We start from the raw sequence: 23,444 nt of genomic DNA, 5'->3' as shown, positions 1-23,444 counted from the left end.
CAAATGCATTTTTAAAAAATCCGATCATACCTGACTTTCAGACCAGACTACATGGGAAAGCAAAGTCTGTGCTTTCTGTGTGGGAAGCAGAGGATTTTGCAATAATAAAGACATGTTCTTGGGACACTTATGCAACTGATTAATGGTTGCTATTTAAAAGTCCTTGTACACTGCTGTGAGGATCTCCTTTGCGTTGTCAGAATTGGTCATGGGTGGATCAAATGACAGATCCTACAGATGCTTGGCTTTAGTCTTGCTTCTTCAGCCACTGCACCTAATTTTCCTAATATTCCCTTGTTTTAAGTCCTACACATAAAACTAGTATGGGAAAGAATGTGGTATTTTTAAAGCAAAAAAGCAGACTTCTTTAAATAATGTGAAGCTTCCCCACAGAGAAAAAGCTGTTTCCCCTTAAGTTTTCAATGTAGTTTAAAAGGATATTTTTCTGCCAGTGAAAGCATTTCTGCTTGCCCAACAGCACAATTTCCCCTCTCCTCAGCTGGGCCCTGCTGCCCACTTTTTTTTGGAAAGGCATAGTAGGTGGCAGAGTAACTACCCTCATGGTAACATTACTCCTATTACCTTCCTGGCTGTTTTCCTTTCTGTGGGGTAAGATGGGGATAGGGAACTTGCACCCACCTTGCAGTCCAATGTCAGATTACAACTCCCATCATCCCTGAAAATTGGCCATGCTCTCTGGGGCTGATGGAAACTACACTCCCAACATCTGGAGCATCACAGGTCCCCCACCCCTGCTATCTGGGCTAGGCTTGATGGGGTAGGTTAACTTGCTATTGCTTCTTTGTGTATTAACCGGTTCAGCTTAGAAGCAGGACACGAACAATATTAACCAAATGTCTCAAAGCGCAAAGAAAAATTTAACGTCTGAAGAGTGATGGGGAGAAGCCCGCGACAGCTGACGGCATATTTTTAAAACAACATTTACATCTTGCGCTTTCTTCCATCACAGAATTCATTGAATATATGGGGTTTCTGACCAGATCCAGGGCTGCTTAGCTTCAGTCGGATGGCCACATCATGTATCTTCTGGCCATATCCTGGAGACCAGTTTGAAAGGTTGTGGCCAAATGTTAATTACTATACGACGTGATAGAACTTCTCTCGGAAACCGAGTCCAGCAATGTTGAGATTGGCAGGCAAGCAAAACCAAGGTTAAGTCCAATCCATGAAGATGCTTCTGGAAAAATAGTTCACCGGGAGAGCTTCTCAGGTTAAGCAACATGTTGGTTGTTAGGAATCATCCTGCTATCACCTGCTCAGTGACTTGCGCAGCTCTTCATACATCATTTGGTCCTAAGGATGCCGGTGAAGGGAGGAAAAACAGTAACAAACTCATTCAGTAAGGCTTTTGAGGTGAACTGTACTATAAGGAAAACTTTTTTACCCAGTGGCAAAGATTGTGTTTCACCATTTACAAAAGAAACCTAGGGAAAGGCAAAGTGGCTAATTTACTGGCTTTTTAAAGATGTCAGCAGCTGAGGAGGCAGTGTCCACTTTCTTCTCCATGTGCCAGTAAGATTCCCTCCCACTAACACCAAGGCAGATGCGTGGTTTTCACCCAGATCAGACTCGTTTGGACAAGAGTGAAAGGGAAATTGGATGCCTCATATTCCTTTGCAGAATCCTTAGCATTCTCTGTGCCACTCTCAGCTTAAGTCACCACCTGGCCTAGAGCACTTCTCACCTTTCTCGATACAGAAGATTTAACTTTCTTGAAAGCTGCTTTGAAGTGTTTTCTGGCAATCTTGATTTCTCCTGCGAACAATACAGTGCAACAGGAGAAGGTTAACATGCTTCTACAGTATATATAATGAACTGTAATGAAATGACACTTCATTACTATTAACAAAATAAGTTGTAGGAAGAGGATATATGAAAGCATCAAACGGCCTTAACAATGAAGATTGCCCAGAGATTGAGCTTCCCACTAATTACCTTCTAGGCACTTCCAAGTGCTCTGCTCAAATGGATAAAAAGGCACCTAAGTTTCCTACTTTACCTTTCCTGTTTGCGGCATTCAGCACTGCCATCTCCTCTTTCAGGGCACAGACAGAAGCTTCCCGCACTAGAGCTGAAAGATCTGCTCCCCTATAAAGACAAACAACAAAAGGCCAATGAGTCATTTTAGGGTGCATTCTTTATCCTAAAGGAGAGTTGTAACAGCAGCAGCGGAACGAATATCGGCATTAAAATGTCTCTGAACAGACATTTAAAATAAAATTATTTCCATTCAGCAAGGTGTGCTGGTTAGTCTGAAGATGTGCTCTCTTTATATATTTTGGGGGCAAACTGGGATTAATGTGTGTTAATTTAGATTCTGTAAGCATATGCTGAAACCCTCCTTGACATATTTTACAGAGTACACTTGCTTTAAAAATAAACGTAAACTAGGCACAGAGGTTGTTGCTATGCAGTGTCAGAAACCGGAGGATTCAAATAAATCTGGAACATTAGTCTAGGCAGATGTGTTAATGGAGATAAAAAGGCAGGAAGATGAGGATTTGGAGTGATGTGTTTAATTTCTACTACTGATAAGGCAGTATCATAGAAGGACCAACACCACCTGCAAGTGGCAATGGAAGATAAAAAATTGAAATTTACTTACGTATAACTATCACAGCAAGGATTATGAGCAATTTCTTCAAGGTCCACATCAGTGTCAAGCGGGGGTCGGGTTCCATCCTATAAAAGGTGACAACCGGGGAAATGTTTAGAGACATAGGGGATCAACTTCAACTACCCACCTAGCAATTGTTTCATCCTACAGCAGGGATGGGGTACATTTTTCAGCCCAAGGACTGCATTATTCCATTCTGGGGACAGCGGTGGATACAGCAGGTGGTTGGTGGGGGCAGGATGAACAGTGCAAAGAGAAATGAATGTGAATTTTGTGTTTGTATGGTAGGCTAGTCTCGACACACACTCCCATGCTCCTCCACCCAGGCAAGAAAGAGGCATGATCACACCTGGGGGAAAACACTCCAGGAGGATGCAAAGCAGGACTGGCAAAGGGTGTGGCCTGGCAAGATTCCCAAGAGCCAAATGGAGAAACCAAACTGTCAAGGAAGGAGTCGCTTTCCCAAGTCCTCCCACCAAGCTACTAATCAATCACACAAACTATTCAGTAAGTTTCTCAGGAACACCAATGGCTGGCTTGGGGCACTCACAGGTTCTTAACCCAGGTTTTGTGATTTGATGCCAGCAAGATGTTATTATTTGCCACCAGGGCTTTATGAGGTTCTTAAATTACTGTCCTCAAGGATTTAAAATACTTTTAAAGAAGAAATATACAACAGGAAAAACAATGAATCAAAAGCCTCATAAAGAAGTTAACAAGTAAGTCTATAACGTTGTTTTAAAAAATACAAACGCTAGTACCAAATGGCATGACTAAAGAGAGAACTATGTGAAACATTGTTTGGTTGTTTCTGCATAAAACAGAGAAAGCATGGGATTTTATTCAGCAGTGTTTCTCTGCGGATGGAAGGCACTTTGACCCAGTGGAGGCCACCATCAAGCTGTGTAACAGGGAGGAAGGCAAGTTTTGCAAATCCTTCACCCTCTTCAGACCCTGAATCTGCTCCGGGGGGTGGGTGGGGGTGGGGGTGGGGCACTTCAGAACAATGTGGCAAGTGGTTCTGCAGTGGGTAGTATGAATTGGGGGAAAAGATTGTCTCCCTTTCTGTTCCACTGATGGAAGCGTCTGCAGGATCAAAGAGCCCTCTGTCAACATGCATGACATATCTAAATTTGCAGACATACAGGCACCGGCTTAGGCAACAACTAAAAATCCTAACAGCATTGGGAAGAATACAATCACCAGACTTTCAATAAGGAAGGGAAAATTTGGCAGTCCACAAACAAATTCTACCACCCAGGCACCAACTACTTATATACTTATGCATCAGAAAGGCAGCTTGAGAAATTGTTTGGCAAACTGCCTGCCTGAGAAACATTTTTCAATGAATAAATTTCAAGCCTGCATTTAGACATGTAGGAACAAGCCAAAACACGCTTTATTCCATTTACAGCAAGACAAGCATTGTCTTCTCCCACTTTCCACAGAACCAGCTTTGCATGCAGTTTTGCTAGTTTCCTTATCACAACCTGAACTAAAGAGCAGCACCCACATTCATTAAACCAATCCCTTCACTTTTTTTCAAGCAAAGCATTTCATTAATCTCTACCAGTCTAAATTTGGCTCTAGGTGAAACTTGGCTCAGTCCTAGAACCAAAACCTGCTTTAAAAACACCATTCTGTACTCAGATACAGAACACACAAAACACACTCATTGTGTCAACTCTGAAAGGGACAAATATGTGCACATTGTGTTTAAACAAATTCAGTTACTTGCAAAGTGGTGTTTAATCATTTTTCACGTACGACTTGAGAGCATTTTGAACAGAAAAGCAATTAATAGGGTTGCTAGCACAACACATAATGTTCCTGTACACAATACAGGTGGGTAGCCGTGTTGGTCTGCCATAGTCAAAACAAAATAAAATAAAAAATTATTTCCAGTAGCACCTTAGAGACCAACTAAATTTGTTCTTGGTATGAGCTTTCGTGTGCATGTATTCCATTTTCTACAGTTAGAACTGGATATGGAAAAACTGATTGGTTCAAAATTAGGAAAGGAGTACGACAAGGCTGTATATTGTCTCCCTGCTTATTTAACTTATATGCAGAATTCATCACGCGAAAGGCTAGACTGGATGAAACCCAAGCCGGAATTAAGATTGCTGGGGTTCCATGATCACTGCAGATGGTGACAGCAGTCACGAAATTAAAAGACGCCTGCTTCTTGGGAGGAAAGCAATGACAAACCTAGACAACATCTTAAAAAGCAGCGATATCACCTTGCCGACAAAGGTCCGTATAAGTTAAAGCAATGGTTTTCCCAGTAGTGATGTATGGAAGTGAGAGCTGGACCATAAAGAAGGCTGATCGCCGAAGAATTGATGCTTTTGAATTATGGTGCTGGAGGAAACTCTTGAGAGTCCCATGGACTGCAAGAAGATCAAACCTATCCATTCTGAAGGAAATCAGCCCTGAGTGCTCACTGGAAGGACAGATCCTGAAGTTGAGGCTCCAATACTTTGGCCACCTCATGAGAAGAGAAGACTCCCTAGAAAAGACCCTGGTGTTGGGAAAGATGGAGGGCACAAGGAGAAGGGGACGACAGAGGATGAGATGGTTGGACAGTGTTCTGGAAGCGACTAGCATGAGTTTGGCCAAACTGCAGGAGGCAATGAAAGATAGGCGTGCCTGGTGTGCTCTGGCTCATGGGGTTACGAAGAGTCGGACACAACTGAACGACTGAACAACAACAACAACAACATTCCATTTTCACCTGACAGCGCAATACTGCCATTTTTGCCAGGTGTTATTTCATCATCTTTTAACCCCATCTTTCCACCACCAGTTTTATCTATGCAGCAACCTTGTAAAGCAGGTTAGGCTGAAAGAGTTTCAGAGCTAAACAGGGCTAAATCCTTCAGTTGTTGTATAAGGTATTATTATGATGACTGGAGTGTAATGGAAATTAATTGAGCAAGAAACAACTTAGAACGGTGATTTCCAAACTTTTAATGCTGGTGACACACTTTTTAGACTTGCATCATTTCACAACACAGTAATTCAGCTTTACTAGCAAAATGGAGGTTAAACTAAGCCCTTTCCAGCCCCAGAAGTAGCATGGGGAGCGTTCACACAACACACCTACACATTGTAGCCGACACACTAATGTGTCGTGACACTGTTTGGAAAGCTCTAGCCTTTTGCTCCAGCTCCTGGCTCGATGCAAGAAATCCAGGGCTGGAGCAACCTTGGAAGATTATAGCATCTGTTCGAAGATCTCCAGTGAGCAAGAGCTCACCAACACTATGGGAAGTACCTTCTGACTGCATGCGTCAAACCTGATGATGATGCATTTTCTGTACTCAATAATTATAATAATAATAATTTTATTATTTATAACATTTCCAAAGTTACCTTGATGGTTGCCCATCTGGGCTCACAGCACTACCTCCTGGCATAAACATGCCTTTTTAAAAAAAAAAAAAAAGGAAAGCAAAGAGGGCACTGGTAGCTTCGCCAAGTGGCATACCAAATATGGTTTGTCATAAGTGTGTCCTGATCAGATGTGAGCTGGTTAGCCATGAAGGGCTGAGGAACAGGAGGCAGCAGGAGGGAATCCAACCAGCTGAGAAGCATCAATGGAGGTTTAGAAACCAAATGTGTTCCAAACTGGTATGAAATGGTTTTTTTGGGGGGGGGGATATGGTGCTGCTTTTGCAATGCATCTCTTGGGAACCTGTGATCCTCCAGACATTGTTGGATTCAAACTCCTATCAGCCTAAGCCAACATGGGCAATAGTCAGGGATAAGTGGTCAGGGATAGGTAGTCAGGGATAAGTTCATCAATATCTGGAGAGTCATAGGTTCCCCATCTCTACGTTATGAGATGAAGAATGTCATGATCTTGTACCAGATTATGCATCATTGATTAAGGAGCAGTAGATATTGGAAATTAAACAAAGGAGTGTAAAAGATTTATTTCTTTTTTTAGGAGTTGAACAATGCTATTCTTATACATTCAGTTTAGGTTTAACTATTCTGAGTAAGGTAAAGCTCTAGAGAAAATTACTTTGTTTCATGCATCTTTCAAGGACATTGTTTTAAAACACACACACACACACACACACACACACACACACACACACTTACTTTAGTAATAGTCTTTAGGATGGCAAGGCGATCCAAAGGTGGTGGCAAACCGACATAGAGTGTTTTATCCAGTCTTCCTGGGCGCAAAATAGCTGGATCTAGAATATCTGATGGAGAAACGATAAAATCCTATTTAGACTCTGGATTCAAAATTGGAAGCACACAAGGAAGACACACCCAGAAGGCATACCACAGGAAGTTTTTGAGGACAGAAAACTACATTTCTCAAACAAAGTTCCTTCTCTCTCTAGAAAGAAGGAATGCTATCATTTACCACAACTACATAGCTCTTCTTTACTGCGAAATTATGGGTTTATGCACATATTATGTCGATTACGCAGAGGTAACTGGTGTGTTTATTTTAGGTAGCTGGGACAATTAACTCTAAAAAAGACTCTAGATTAGTAGTAGACATCTGATGACTCAGAACCCTGAAGCCAAAAGCAGGACACAGGTGGCTCACCACTCATTTTTGCCTTTCTAGATGTTAAAAGGAGTCCCCTCACAGCTTGGTAAAGATTAATATGGCATAAACACAGCGGTCCAGTTCTGTTGTAACAGGAAACAACCCCCCCCCCGGTATACGACTCATGGTGAACCTTGGACTTGTTTGCTCCCCTACCTTCCCCTTCCATGCCCATGAGAATTTTAATGGATTTAATTCCATTTAGGAATGGTTGTTCTGTACAAACAAAAAGAGGAAAGGGTAAATTTTATACTAGGGAATAATGTGACCTTGATCAGCCTGGTCTCTTGACTGGGTCACATGAGTTAATCACAGCAGACAGCCTGTAGGTATATCCACTGAGTTGTTCCCTTGCCACTGCTGCCAGGTTAAACCTGCATAAGCTACAAAATTACTCTCTTTATATCTAGTCAGATCATTGAATTTCTGCTTTGAGCTGACATCATTTTTATGCTTCTTCATGGAATAAGACGACGACCCACGCCTCTCTGGCAAAGCAGGGACAACTGGAAAAGACCATCAGGCTCATGAGAAAACCTGCCTCTGTTCAACAAATGAACCAGCAAGAAATGGCACAGACTATCAAAGAGGAGGGAAAAGATAGAATCAGCTTGCCCTCAGACTATTATCTGCATTCGAGAAGACAACCTAGGACAGCTTCCCTAGAGACCGATCCCCAACTCAGCATGGGGAAGGGAGGCACACCCCACCCCAGGGAGCTCATCAGGTGGACCACCAACCTAAGAGGCCATGGGTACGTCCAGCGATCTCCAGGCCTCCCTCCTGGCTGCACATGCAGTCTTTTTATGCGAGCCAGCAAACAACCCAGGAAACATTCCATAAACTATGGTTTCACATTTCATCCACGCTGGGAAACTATGGTTAATGGTTTCGGAACAAGTCACAATATTAAGCGGTCGGCTTTGTTCCAAAGCTGTTGACCATAGTTCAGATCCCAGCTTCTTAAGCAGAGACACCAAAATTCAAATGCACACAGTGTGTTGCTTCTCAAACCCCTAAAATAACTAGTGCTTTACACACACAAATTTCCTGTGTTTGTTTGTATAAACCACGTACATTATTATTATTTACTCATTATCATTTATTGAATTTATATACCGCCCTATACCCGGAGGTCTCAGGGCAGCTTACAGAAAAAGATCAACATAAAAATCACTATATAATCAAAATAAAAACAACAACAACCCAATAACATATGCCGTACTTCAGCTGCTGATTCCAGACACGTGTACACGTGGCAGGACAGACACCCACACAAGGCTCCTAAGAAGGAGCTACAACTGCTTAGCCATTCTTACCTGGCCTGTTGGTGGCTGCCATAATGAAAACCTGACGACGAGATTCCAGGCCATCCATCTCTGTTAGCAACTGGTTCACTACACGGACACTGGCCCCCGACTATGCAGTGAATTGAAAAGATGACAAAGATGTTAAAAAGCAAGTGATTGATGCTGACAGCGCATCTTAGCTGACTCACACTGCTGATCAGCTGAGGGGAACTGAGCTAGTCACGATGTCATAAAGGGGTGGCCCCACCCTTCTCTCAAACTTGGAAGGGGGGAGGTCGCAAGGATACAGTCCACCATCCATGTTATAGGTCATTCAGCATTTTCATAGCCTTGCTAATATTATTACTGGTACCTGTAAGATGTTCTGGGAGCTGTTTCAAGTGAAAGATGGAGTAAAAATACTAAGCACTAGTTTAAGCTCTCGTTTGTCCCATGCAAACTAATGAATTGCTAGCCCATCCCCTCATAAATGAGCCTTTTTGTTTCTCTTAAATGCAGATTGCTGTTTTTATCCAAACTGGGGATTCTGGTTTACAGTAACTATGGTTAGTTTACACAACGGAGCTTCAAAACCAGTGGGTTAAAGTTAGCCTGATTTGAGATTGAATGTGTTAAGCAGTGGCAGACCTCGGAATACACCGAGATGGCTGTGACAGGTACAATGTATAGAATTATTCCTGCCACTTCCCAGAGAAAAAGAGATGGGGTGGTGGTAGATGACTCCCTACTGAGGGGCACAGAGGCAGCAGTTTGCAGAGGTAAAGGGACGTCCTGGAGGCCTGCTGTCTTCCAGGTGCAAAGAGTCACAATGTGACAGAGAACCTGGCAAGTCTTATAAACAAGAGCATCTTTGGTTGAGGCCCTCAGGTCGGGATTGCATATTTAGGCCTTCAGTTCACTAACTATGGTGAATATTTTGCATTTGTGCGAGACCATTGGGCCGGAACTTTGGTTCCCATAGGATTTGTATTGGGATGTTACTTTGGCAAAGAGAAAATAAAAGCTGCTGTTATTTAAAAATTTAACAACTTTAAAGCAGTGGATAAATGAATCAGTGTGCAGGTGGGTTTAGGTTTAGGTGATGTGGCCTGAGGCCTCGACTGTGCCAGAAAGTAATTATGGTGGTCTGAGCAGGTTACTTGATTTCTTTTCTAGGAATAGTAGCCAGTTCATAGGATTATTGCGAAAGCAAATAAATCTGACAAAAGACACCTATTTACATATTCCCCCAATCCTCCAGTGGATCTAAGCTATTGGTGGAAGTGTTTTTAGGCTCACCTCACGGTCTGATCTCCGAGGACACAAAGCATCAACTTCATCAAAGAATATGACACAAGGCGCCGAATTCCTTGCACGCTGGAAAACCTGACGTACAGCACGTTCGCTTTCCCCCACGTACTGGAAAAGGACAGAGGAAGGGGGGGATCACTGTAACATCTTTAAGATAAGTATCATATGCCCAATCATTTGAACAGGCTTGCCAAAAGGGCCTGTTCAGATATTGCTTTACCCTCAAGATCAGTATTCTCCAAGCTGGTGCCCTCTAGATATATTGAGCTGCAATTTCCCTCAGCTTCAGTCATCTTAGTCATGCCAGCTGCAGCTCATGGAAGTTGCAGTCCAAAACATCTGAAACACAAGGCTGGGGAAGGACGCTTAAGATTTTAACTTTTGTGAGGTTCAAGCAAGCCCTCTCTAACCACAGTGCATGCAGAAAGCATCCTCCTACCCTAAACCATTAGAGGTGCAGAGAATTAGGCTAGAATTAAACTACAAAATTCAATTTGTCATTTCACTTGCAGGCCAGCAGCTCTAACAGACCACTGTAAAAACACATTCTAATAGTATGGATTTGGTAAACTCAATTTGGGCTAAACATCAAAACATTTCATGTTCCCTGCAAACCCCAAATCAGTGACAACTGAGCACAACAAACAGAACTTACCATATTCAACAGTTCAGGGCCTTTCACAGATATGAAATTCAGTCCAGACTCATTTGCCACAGCCTGGGGAAGAGGCAAGGAAATAAAGAGATGCATATACTAATTTTATCAACATATTTTGCCCTCACTTTGCATCCATGAAAACCCTTCAGGCATGTAATACACTGAACATTAAAAACACACAAAAATATAACCCAGGAATACAGGGTGCTCCCTTATACAGAATCAGAACATTTGTCCATCTAGCTCAGTGTTATTAACAATGATGGCAGTGGCTTCCAGGGATCTACCCCAGGCCAATAGGAGGGGAATGTCAGGGACTGAACCTGGGATCTTCTCCATACAAGCATGTACTCATCATGGAGCTGGAGTCCTTTCCCTGAACTATCATCTCCCTACAAAGAAAATGAGTAACACAATTCAGAAAGAGGCGCAGCAAACCACTTATATGACCGAAAGCTCTGTAGACCAAGCTGGTTTAAAATTGTGTGACCTGGTACGGCGAAGCGCCATCCCTGGCTACTTGGCTATGCTGCAGTCCAAAACATCTAGAGGGCACCAGGTTGGAGAAAACCAGGCCACATCACTGTATGTGAATGAGGGGGAAATGGGAAGAATGGGGGTTTCCCCTTCTAACCATCAGGACCAATATCCTCTGAGACCTCTATCCTCCATGAATTTACTCAATTCCTGTCCGGGACTGTGGTGAGGAGGTCTGCACTGAGAAGGAATGGTGGGAGCCTCCCCCCCCCCCCTGCTCCTGCTCAGGATCCTGAATCTTCCCAGGAGCAGTGGGATGGCATAGATTTGGAACAGTGGTTTGCAGAGGAACAAAGTTCAGAAGACCAAAGTTGGGAAGAACTGGATGGTGAACAGCTAGGAAAAGAAGAACTGGGGGGGGGGAGAGAGGGAGAGTTAACAGACTCCCTTTTGCTGGAAAGCATCCATCCGCTCAGTCCAAGGTCAAGGAGAGCAGATAAGGTGGCAGCACAGAAAGCACAGTGGCTGCGAGATCAGGTTGCAAGACACAGAAGTGACGTGGGTGACAAGGGGGGAAGTGGATGGAATCCTTAACTGGGTGCACACCTTCATTCCTAGAGATGGATTCTTTATTCTCTCGCTATGATCATTAAAATGTCTAACTGGTAAGACAATCCTTTTGCTTTGTTCTGCTTATCTACTGCCAAAGGGGAGGGAGGAAGCCAACTCCCGGAAGCCTGACAATACCCTTTCCAAGTCACATAAAATTAGTGACCACCAGTGCATCTTGTAGGAGTACTTCACACAACTACTTTGTAGCAATGCCGCACGTGCCTGATTGCTTTACGCTTGCAGCACAGAAACAAGTGCAAAATGAGCTTCAGGAGAGACAAGTCCAAAGCATACTCAAGAGGCCCAAGCTGGTTCTGATGCAAGACACACAGTGGAGCCCCAGATGTGAGACACCCACTTAATGTGATTCCATATCCCTTAATACAAGGTGTTACTATGATTATATCAACATTACCTTAGCAAGTAGCGTTTTGCCGCAACCAGGAGGGCCAGCAAGCAGCACACCAGCTGGAGCCGAGAGGCCAAGGGCTCTGAATTGCTCAGGATTCCGCACGGGTGCCTGTAACACGAGTCGTTGGTGGGTGAAAATGGAAGCACCAGATATTTATAGAATCATAGACTTGGAAGGGACCCAAGGGTCATTTGGTCCAACCCCCTGCAATGCAGGAATCTCAGCCAAAACAATCATGACACATCCAACCTCTGCTTAAAAACCTCCAAGGAAGGAGAGTCCACAACCTCCCAATGGAGACCGTTCCACTGTTGAACAGCTCCTAAAGTCAATACAGCTTTCTGTTGGCAACTGACAGCACACTTTTGTACAGATGAAAGATTCTGAAAAATCTCAACAGGACATCAGGAACCTCGGGTCAATCCTGGTCCACCAGAGTTTCAATTTTCTGAGGCCACGCCCACTTGACAATCAGGTGGCATCACCTCAATGGGCAGGTGATGTCAGCTGATGGGCAGGTTTGATATGGCAGAAAGTAAGATTGACCCGACCCCCCCCGCTCGGCAGCTCATTTAGCCGATTGTCCAGGGGTTCAATCCTGCTTGGTCACTATTTCCCCCCACATTATGACCTCAGATGATTGGCAGGTGGATGGTTCTGCCCAGATGTCAAAGCTAGCCCATGGGTGTGGGAGACAAAGATCTGGCCTGCTGAGCCGAAAAGATTTTCCACTCCTGCCCTACATGAAAAAAGAAAAGAGCTGCTAAAGCTGTCCAAAAGATCTTAAAGATAACTTGTGTTCACAGCACAGCGACAACTGACATCTGAAGGCAGCCCTGTTTAGGGAAGTTTTTAATGGGTGACATTTTAATGTATTTTAATCTTTGTTGGAAGCCGCCCAGAGTGGCTGGGGTACAAAATAATAATAATAATAATAATAATAATAATAATAATAATAATAATAATAATAATAATTACTACTACTACTCAGGGGCGTCACTGGGGAGGGGCGGAACGCCCCCACTGACAGGGTGACAAGCGGCGGGTGGGGGTGACAAGCGGCGGCCCTTCCCACCACTCCCACGCACCGCCGCTCCCTCCGTCACCCCGGGAGCAGCAGGACTATACTATAGACAAGTGATGGGGAACCTGTGGCCTTCCAACTGCTGCAGGACTATGGCTCCTATCTCTCTGACCATTAGTTAGGCCTGGCCAAGACTCACTGGTGCTGGAGTCGGACAGAAAGGGTTACTTGGAACTGCAATGTCTCCTTTCTATGTACTGCCTCCTCTTACTGTTTCCTCAAACTATATTCTGACTTGACTGGAAAAGGAAGCTGCTGACTAATTATAATGTCGCATTTTAGTCAATAAGCCTCCATTTCCAAGTGAAACCACTACACAATTTCTTGCTTCCTGAAAACTCAATAGGCCAAGATAAGGAATGCAGCCCGTTTCCTCTCATATTCCTTCAAGCAAAAAACCCACACAAATGCCCTGGGAACAGAATGGCTGGCAGAATCGCGCAGCTTAACCTCCAGAAGCTATTTCAGCCTCGTGTGCATTAACAGGACTTTGTAGAAGTGTCCAGCCCCTACCAGTATTGCCATGGTGAGCTCCTCCCGAATATCCTCCAGGGCGCCCACATCGGCCCACGTCACATCGGGGACTGTAACAAAGCCTTCTCTCTTGGCAGAGGGTTGTACCGAAGAGAGCGCAACAATGAAATCATTCAACTCAATGCATAGCTTTTGCAACTGATCCTCCCCAAGGGGGTTTGGTTCCTTTAGCAACTGGAGGAGCCTCTGCAATTCACCCTAAAGAAGAGAGATCAGGAGTAGCAGGAAATACAAGAACAGGTTAGAGGGAGAACCTCCTAAAGTTTAATCATGTATGGATCCATAACAATAAAGGCAGGAGTTTGATTACAATATTGTTTGAAACTGGCCGAAGACTACTGTTACTTAACAGCATGCTTTTGTGGTGAAAAGTTGGAGGAACATTGAGTTCAAGAGAAGCACAAACTAATTAACTTTAGTAGGCAATTCACTGTCTTGCATTCCATTAATGTGTTTATGTATTCCAAGGGAATGTCATAGATTCATGTTTTATTGGCTTATGAAGGGGACTCCGAGTTCTAATCTGCACATTTCTTTGAGAATTACTTTTTATTCTGCGTAATAAGGAATTCTGGTGGATTTGATCATAGTTTTACTGCATGTGTAGCAACTGCTGTCCCCCCCCCCTTTCTTTGGATGATGCCATGGCCTTTGGCAAGCGCAATAAAAGTTATGGTTCTGTTTTTGTTTTTTTTGCTTATGCAGGACCCTTAGAAGTCAAGGCTCTTTTCTAAAAAAAGAAAAAAATCTCTTTAATTGAACATATTTGCACTGCTCCTTGTACTTTTAGGTTTTGCCATTTATTCTTGCCCTTCAATTTAACACATCTTTATTCTTCTAAAAACAAATGTACATAATTTTACTTTTCTATTATTGATTACTATTACTGCTTAAAAAGGTAAAGGTAAAGGGACCCCTGACCATTAGGTCCAGTCGTGTCCAACTCTGGGGTTGCGGCGCTCATCTCGCTTTACTGGCCAAGGCAGCTGGTGTACATCTTCCGGGTCATGTGGCCAGCATGACTAAGCTGCTTCTAGCGAACTACATTTTAATCCCACGCTTGCTCCAACGAACTCAGGGAAGTATATCTGGTTCTCCCTCATCAATTTACTGAACATCCAGTCCAAAAATGAGTTCTGGAGAACTCAAAAGTTTGCTTGCTACTTTGTGATGTTATAGTTCAGGGCTGTGAAACCTTTGGCCCACCAAACATTGTTGGACTACAAGTCCCAGCAACCTTAATCTTTGGCCATGCTGGCTAGGGCTGATGGGAATTGTAGTTCAGCAACTTCTGGAGGACCACATGCATCTCCTAATAGACCACTGTCAGGCTTTTGCAAAGTTTGCCCCAATGAAGGAAATACTTGTATATACTAAGTGGAAAATATCAAAAGTTACGGAAGAATTATTGTAGGATACAGGAAAAGGATACAAAGAAAATACATACCATAGTGGGAAGATCTGGGTCTTTGATATCCTTTCTTACAAGCTCTTCAGTATCCTTTTCCATGTCTTGTCCAGATGACCTTTCGTTACTTCTTAGGACTTTGTGCTGCTCCATCTCCAGCTTAACGAGAACTCTATTCACAGTGCACATTGCGGCTTCACGGCACAGTGCCATGAGATCAGCACCGACATAGCCTGGGGTCAAATGAGCCAAATGACCAAAGTCAAAAGAATCCTGCAATCTGAGTTTTCTACACAATGTCTTCAGAATTCTGGCAAAGGGAAGGAAAAGGAAGAAGTTACCACAATTTTAGTCTTTACAAAAGAAAGAAAGAAAGATCATAAGTTATTTAATTATTTGCCCCAGAGCTTATGAAAAGGGCGAAGATATTTATAATTTATTAAACTTTGGTGGATTTCTGCATAATTTGCAGAAGATCCACAAGAATGCTCCATTTTTTCATTGCTTAAACTTTAAACAATACCAGTAACAAAATTACTGTTCTCCCACCCACTCCAGTGCCCCAAATTAGACTGCTAAATAGATTTTTAGCCTGGGAGGACTATGATCTCCATTCAGTTCTGTTACTCAAAGCAAGTTCCTGGGCTCAGAGTTCTTTAATTCTACTGTCTTTTGCACCAGGGTGAGTCTCGAGGTCCTAGCAAAAAGTGAAGTAGATCCCACAAGCCCTTAATCTGCTCACTCCTGTAATAGGTGAACCAAAACCAAAGCATCTGAATAGAAAAATAAACAAATCTATGAGAAAACATAGCATGAAGGCATCAACATCTCAAAAAATCCTAAACAACCCATGCTACTCTTTCCGTATTATTGCTTTATTGGCCAAATGTCTAAATTGGGGTTACCAGGGAAGGCCTTGATTGGGACGTCTATGCTACAGAGAAAAATCCAACACAGACTTTTTCCTGTACTACAGCAGAAGCAGCAGCGGCTATGTTTGCTTCTTCTTCTTTCAGTTAAAAGTATAAGAGAAACTTTTGGATTCAAGAGCTGGCAAGCCATAATTTGAACATTTTTTTTAAAAAAAAACAACTTTAAAAGCAAAGCTCACACACTTCTCTCTGGCTGCTTCACCCGGAATCCCCAAACAAATCTCTCGATCAAATCTTCCTGCACGTCGCAGGGCTGGATCCAGTGAGTCTGGTCTGTTTGTTGCCCCAATTACTAGGACCTGAGCAGCAGTAGCCAGATTATTCAAGTCTGAAAGATGAAGGAAACACAATAAACTCACAAGGAACTGGCAAAGGAAAGTACGCTTTGCTGTTAGGAAAGCATTGTTTTTGCTATATGCCCTCAGTACACAACTCAGATGTGTACCACCAACTTTTACTAGCCATGTGCTACAGGGAATGCTGGGACTGAGCAGCATGTCTGCTGTAGCTCTTTAGCATTGATAATACTGGGCTAGAAGAGAAGAACACATAAGACAGATAAGGAAACTCAGCAGGCTAGATCTCCACCAGGATTGGCCTTATAAGCCAAGTCTGATGGGGGGCAGGGCCACCTGCCTGTCAATCACCCGATTTGGCATTTAAAAGTCCAAACACCAGGACTTTGAAGCATCTCGCACACAGTAAGGCATGCATCTCCCAAAAGCAGGTGATGGGCAAGAGATCCAAGCTTGCTTTCTGAAGAGTGTGGGGGCTCACCTTGCTCCAGGAGCAGAAGCAGTTTTCGTTAAAATGAAATGGGGCTGGGGGACCTTTAGCCAGGGTTTCAGTGCAAAACCCTTTCTGATCAGGACTGCACTCGCTGCCCATCAACTGTTGCACAGATAATTCAATCCTGTTTCCTGCAGGCTACACCAGTCGGCTTCTGGGGAACAGGGCCTCAATGCAAGACGGCGCGAGAACCACTTCCTTCTGCCTTGTGCCCAAGCTATAAATTTAGGGTCCCACTAGCACTGACACCGACTCACTTTCTACCATTTGTCATGTTGCGGTCTTGTTCATTATCTTGCTATGGACAAACGTTACTTGCCAAGGCTGGGAAGGAATTTTATGCTCTCCCAGTTGGCTTCATGAAGTAGACCTTTTGCCCTTCCCATAGCAACAGCATTTGTTGGGTTGTTATAGCTTTCTATAATGCATCACAACCATTTGGACAGGTGCTGGAGGCATTGGGCTGGATTTACAACAGAGGTAAAGGGGTGGGGTGGGTCCCAACTCCCTTTTCTCAAGAGTCTTGGGGTGACAAACTCAAGGCCCAACCAAGCTTAACATGGGCTGACCTGCTAGTCACACATCCAAGTTGACAGAAATAGTATCTGTCCATGTTGTGATGTGTTTCAGTTTGCCTTCTATCCCTTGGGCAGAGCAACTGTCTCTGTCAGTAGCCCAGCTGTCGGAAAACTGGGTCCTTGCCCTATATGATGTCAAGCTCTGTAAGCAGTGGCCATTTAAAATCAATTTCCTGTTGTGTGGTAAACCCTTGCTCTTTGTGAGTAGAACAGTCGCTGGTAATGTATAAGAAGTCATAAGAGCAGTAAACACTTAAAAAGAGGGGCAGTTACATCCTGTCACAAGGACAGACACACCTATAACTTGATGTCCCTCTTTTAAGGATTTATCTGCACTATTGATCTGAGAACACCTACTTATCAGAAAGAGTCTTGCAACGGCTTAGAAATGAACAAATCTTAATATTGCATACACTTTTGTGGTCTCAGTTGTCAAGCACACAGTTACAACTGGAGCGGGAAGAGAATATAGAGGAGGAAGTTTTGTGACAAATTTAACCAGTGTTTTTGTGTATGCAAAGAGCAGCAACGATAGTGTTAATTTACTCAGAAATGCTGATTGGTGGTAACACCTCTTACTGAATTGCTCTTTTGAAAGTCATTACCAGGCTGACTAGACCTTGTGCATTCAATTCACTGGATTCTGTACTCATCTGTGCTCTCTGCATAATACTGTGACATACCCAACTGTTGCCTTTTGCACTGCTTGACATTGTGGTCTCCTGGAACATTTTTCTATCTATACCAGGTATACAGATGTTGGTAAACTTCAGCTCCCAGCATGTCTGATTATGCTGGGTGTGGCTGATTGATTTAGAGTCCTTCAACATGTGGAATGTTAGCATGTATAAACACGGTTGTCATCTGAAATATCTAATGCATCTGGCAAAGTGAGTTCTGGCCCTTGAAAGCTCCTGCCACAACAGATCAATTAGTCTTTAAGGTGCCACAAGATACACACCCCACTTTTTGTGCTTTCGGTAAAGATGATCACAGCTACCCCTCTGTAATTTGCTGATTTGGTACTTGGAAATCAGCAGCTGACATGATATTCAGCTGAAATTTCACATAAAGAGCAAGATCCAATTTTAAAAGCAGGTCTGATAGAGCACTTTTACTACAATAAAAAAGCCCTGACCATCCATGCAAGTCAGAAGCTGCGCTACAATTCTCCGCTCCATGTCCTTTGAGGCAACTTCTCTCTTGGGTGTGATAGCATCAATTTCATCTATGAAGAGGATGCATGGAGCACTGGCCTAGAAATAATAATGATAAAAAAAGAAATCAGTACAAACACAGAAAATGATTAAGTAACTCTTAGCATATTATGATTTTTTGTTTTATAGGTAAAGGTAAAGGGACCCCTGACCATTAGGTCCAGTCGTGTCCGACTCTGGGGTTGCGGCGCTCATCTCGCATTAGTGGCCGAGGGAGCTGGCGTACAGCTTCTGGGTCATGTGACCAGTGACGAGAGCCAGCTCGTCATGTGCGAAATGACCAGTCTCACAACAGTGTGGGTGGAAAGAATCTGATGACTCTAAGGGCTTCAGGAGCCTTTATTTATACAAAAGCATACAGGAACCTTTCACCATATTTGGACTACATTCTTGCATCAGCCAGGGGTATGGAAATGCCATATATGGGTAGGGTGGACTTCATACTTGCTTACGTAGTACAACATGCCATGTTTATGTGGGTTAATGGGCCTGTGTGCATGTGATATTCCCTGTGCCCAGTAGGTGTGGTACATGTTCATCCTGATAAGGGCGGTACCCCAGCAGGCAGAGTGCACGTTGGTGCATGGCCTTCCTGATAAGGGCAGTTTGTGGTTTTTGTGTCACCACGCCCAAACGGCCAGTTTCCCTACAGACCAGCATGACTAAGCCACTCCTGGCAAACCAGAGCAGCGCACGGAAACGCCATTTACCTTCCTGCCGGAGCGGTACCTATTTATCTACTTGCACTTTTTGACGTGCTTTTGAACTGCTAGGTGGGCAGGAGCAGGGACCGAGCAACGGGAGCTCACCCTGTCGCGGGGATTCGAACCGCCGACCTTCTGATCAGCAAGCCCTAAGTTCTGTGGTTAAACCCACAGCGCCACCCGTGTCCCTTCTTTGTTTTATAATTTCAAATAAATACTTGTTGAAAGAGCAGCAAGGTACCAACGGTTAAAAAGTTAAAACAAAACTTTTCACCCACTCGGATACATATTAGCAAGTGCTCTGTGCTGGAAGGAGGTCTGCATAGGGTATCTACCAAAGGCACATTAAAAGTGAATGGGACATACACACATGAAAAGAGAGTGTGTAGGGGTGTGACAGAATGAATGAGAGTATCAGAATATGTCCCTTTGCACCTTCTGCCTCCCCCAACACACTGAGCCACAATTAATAATTGCAGGTGCTTCCTTATTTTAATTTTTACCACATCCATTCAATAAACAGTTAGTCCTTATGTATGGACTAACAGCAGCACTAATACAAAAATATGCTAGGTACAGTATTGGTCAAATTCAATATTCCCTCCCCGCAAAAGACACTCGACTTAATGGAATTGGACTGCACCCTTTTCTGTGTCTATTCATAAGCCATCATTTTATTTCTATTACTACTGTATGGAGAAAAACTACAGGTATTCAAAAACACAACAGATTTTCTCCTTTGCAGGAAAATACAGGTTTTAATAAGGAACACGACGGTGCAATGCTAAACTGTCATATGCACCACTTTTAGAGCTGCCTGACTGCGGATTGAGTCAATAAAAGGAAGTTGATTCCAATTACCAAAACACACCACTATGTTTGGGCAATACAAAATGTCTAGCTTTAAACTTTAAAGAGAAACTGACCTTGAAACTCATAAGCACTGTGTATTGTCTGAACAGTTTCGAAAGAAGTTATTGTACTGTGAAAGAGCTAGAGTATGACACACATTAAAACAACTTCCTCTAAAACGTTTTGCAATATAAAGAAACAGATGCATCCCAATTCAAAGTAGAAAAGAACCTGGAGGAACTAGAATCATAAAGATCTACATCCCTGCTGAATGCAGAACATTTTATTTTAGCAGCAATATTATTTAGCAAATAAGTTTCTTAGAGACCATACTGAACAAAATTTATAGCTGGAAGACAACCATCATGGAATGTTAGAAAAACTACACTTGGCAGCAAAGACAATATTTGGGTTTTAATTTTAATGCAGAATAAGTTTTTGATTCTATTGAGTGGAGATTTTTAATAGAAGCTGTAAAGAGGTTGGGTTTCAGCTATTTATTTATTTTTTTACAAAAATAAGTGGAACAATTTTACAGCCAACCCGCAGCTAGTATTCTGATACATGGAAATTTGCCTTCCTGCCAGGATGTTAGATGAGGATGCACCTTTCTCCACTTTTAAATTTGTGTGTAGAAATTATTCAGAGTCAAGTGAATTAATAAAAGGCTTTAAGACTGTTTCCTGCTGGTCTTACCACAGCTTGCTCAAACAGTTCCCTCAGCTTTTGTTCCGATTCACCTGACACTCCCGACACAATCTCAGTAGCAGCTACTTTGAGTATTGGCAGTTCAAGCTCCTAGAAAAAGAAGCACAAATGAACACAAATGAACATTATTGTAGGAAAGACACTTACCAAGGCTCAGGCATTTTATAGAGGCGTCTACCGTGGAGGGCTGAGCAGTGGAAGGGAGAGTAATATCACACCTTGATTCAATGGGCTATGAACAAAAAGACTTTAACAGATAACAGTGTCATGAAATTTTGCAGTTATCCAGGGTGTACTACCCCCTTGTACAGTACCATTTAAAAGACAAGGAAAGGCAACCATTGAGGAGACCCTAGATTGCAGCCCAATGACCTCCTGGGAGGCCTGGCCTGCAGGAAGAGAAGAGAGAACTTGTGTATCAAAATTATTTCCCCTCTATTCAAAAAGGTACTGAGCATCATGACATACAAAGCAGGAAGAGGCCCACGCAGCTTCAACATTTTAAAGTGTTTTTCACAGTGCTTCCACTAGCACTGTTATTCAAGATGTTACAGAAATGCTGTACGGAGGCTTGTTTTTTTTTAATGCACATTTTGAGCTTCACCAGCTATTACTTTGCAATGTATTCTGTAACATCTTGAATGCAAGAACCAGCAGAAGTACTGGTATACAGGCAACTTTCCATTTATGTGGAGGCTATGCTCCAAAGCACCATGCATATTTGAAACACCACTGAAAATACCTGCAAGCACCCCATTCTGCCCCTACCCCTTTGGTGACATTTTTCTGACATTTTGGGGGTCACTTCCCCCCAAAATGCCTGCATTAAAAACACAAATACACCTGAGGTTTGAAGACAGAGAAAGAAAAAGTATACACCAGTAGTCTCACCCCAGCGATTGCCTGAGCTAATAACGTCTTCCCACATCCTGGTGGTCCATGCAAGAGAAATCCTCGAGGTGGAACAGCTCCTAAATAGTTGTATACTTCAGGATGACAGATATGTATCAGCATCTTGCACACTTCCTACAGTGAAAATGGTAAAAAAAAATGTCCTATCTAAGTTAACAGTTTCCACATGAATTCTAAAATTCCTCCCAGAATTCTGTGTTTTCCTGCCCCATCACCAAATGAGATCATACCCAACCAGTGAATGGATTCCAACCGATGCAAATAAGTAAATTCTGCATTATCTCATCTTTGCAAATGTTATTAACAGCACTATGTGTCTTTATCACAAGTGCAGAGATAGCACTTGGGGCACAGCCCACCTTTCATTTTAAGACACGGAAGTTTCTAACCCTGAAGGCTGAAGATATGTTTGAAAGCCTGGGAACAATGCCTGGCACAATCATAGCATTCCTAAGGTATCTAAGGCTAGTGCTTCAGTTTACCCTCCTACTGCTAGCAAAAGCAGAATCATGCAATAAAGCAAGTCTGTAGAATTTAGTGTTTTTTTTTACAGCTAAACTGGGGTTAGCTCAGAATAGAGTTTTCATTTCTTTTACTGTGAGGCAAAGCACTGATTCAGGATTTGTGGATTACAGCCTTTGAAAATAGTCTTACACCTAAATAATGCTGCATGAAACAACCCACAGCATCTCTTTCACTGTATAAGTGAGTTTCTTGACAACTTTTATCCAGTCAGAGGGAGGAATTCAATGTTGAGCTAAGGTGACTGTTCTGTTATGGCAAGCTTTTCAACTTGCCAGACACAACAACCCCTCCTCCTACCCTGTACATTTCTCCTGAGCCACTCAAAGCCATTTTCGCGAAGTGCAGGGTTGAGGGAGAGAGAGCACTGTCCTTGTGCAGGGCTTCCAATGATGGAACTCAATTGTTGAATCCCACCCAGTGAGTTTAGTTAACTCTAACCTTCAGAGTGTCATCATTGCCTCCTATATCCTCAAACTTCACAGAAGAAGTTCTCAGCTCGAACCCTTTCTGTTTAACTGTAAGGAAAGATGGAGATATTACTAGGACAGCGAGAACACATTCTCATCAAGTACATGGAAAGCACCGGGGGGGGGGGGGATAAGAAAATATTGGACATAACAAGGTATTACATTTACAAAAGAGCCAGAGGAATAAGCAGTGGCTTTCTTGTTTCTTTGTTTAAATATTCTTTAGTGCAATGTCTCTTACTCTTCTGTTTTCTCAAAGAAGATTCTATTTCTTCATCTACTTCCTGAGACTCGTTCCTCCTTTTACTTCTCTTCCTCTTGGGTTTCTCCAGAAAGGAAATGTCTTTTGAATCCTAGAGTACAAATAAGATTTTTCTATTTAGTCTGCTGACACTCTTTACCCAGTAAGCCACACAAAAAGCAGTAATTTAAAAAAAAAAAAAAACTTTAAACTCAATCAATAGAAAAATGAACTGGTACTGGAGCCAAATGCACCCCAAGAAGGAAATGCCAATAAAATGCCCAGTGGAAGTTATTAAGTATGATATCGTTTGCAAGCTTTAAAAAACGTATTCATTTAGACTTTCCCTTTACTAGCAAAAAATATAGCTGTACACAAGTCATTAGGGTTACCCTGACAGGGACAAAAAACGACACAAGCAGTAGTTTGGGTCTGACTAACCACCCCGTTTTTATTAATATAGTACCATCAACATACATTTACCGATAATCGGCTGCAATCTTAACCCCTGGGAAGA

General features: G+C 42.9%; 1 protein-coding gene across 1 annotated transcript in view; it reads right to left on the bottom strand.

Annotated features, from left to right (window-relative positions):
- Positions 1–409: 409 nt before the first annotated feature.
- NVL (nuclear VCP like) overlaps positions 410–23,444 on the bottom strand; it is a 35,164-nt gene continuing 12,129 nt past the window's right edge. Inside the window, exons 7-23 of the mRNA XM_033144689.1 lie at positions 22,928–23,039; positions 22,658–22,734; positions 21,674–21,808; positions 20,771–20,872; positions 18,440–18,557; positions 16,118–16,262; positions 15,042–15,312; positions 13,574–13,792; positions 11,980–12,084; positions 10,473–10,535; positions 9,806–9,925; positions 8,537–8,636; positions 6,752–6,858; positions 2,627–2,703; positions 2,021–2,109; positions 1,706–1,776; positions 410–1,314 (exon numbers count right to left, since the gene is read on the bottom strand). Of these exons, the coding sequence (XP_033000580.1) occupies positions 1,270–1,314; positions 1,706–1,776; positions 2,021–2,109; positions 2,627–2,703; positions 6,752–6,858; positions 8,537–8,636; positions 9,806–9,925; positions 10,473–10,535; positions 11,980–12,084; positions 13,574–13,792; positions 15,042–15,312; positions 16,118–16,262; positions 18,440–18,557; positions 20,771–20,872; positions 21,674–21,808; positions 22,658–22,734; positions 22,928–23,039 (1,956 nt within the window). The 3' untranslated portion in view covers positions 410–1,269. The remainder of the gene's footprint in view (positions 1,315–1,705; positions 1,777–2,020; positions 2,110–2,626; positions 2,704–6,751; positions 6,859–8,536; positions 8,637–9,805; positions 9,926–10,472; positions 10,536–11,979; positions 12,085–13,573; positions 13,793–15,041; positions 15,313–16,117; positions 16,263–18,439; positions 18,558–20,770; positions 20,873–21,673; positions 21,809–22,657; positions 22,735–22,927; positions 23,040–23,444) is intronic.

This window comes from Lacerta agilis, chromosome 3, assembly GCF_009819535.1.
Source record: "Lacerta agilis isolate rLacAgi1 chromosome 3, rLacAgi1.pri, whole genome shotgun sequence".
Classification (NCBI taxonomy): Eukaryota; Metazoa; Chordata; class Lepidosauria; order Squamata; family Lacertidae; genus Lacerta; species Lacerta agilis.
This window is presented reverse-complemented; position numbering and strand designations above follow the sequence as displayed.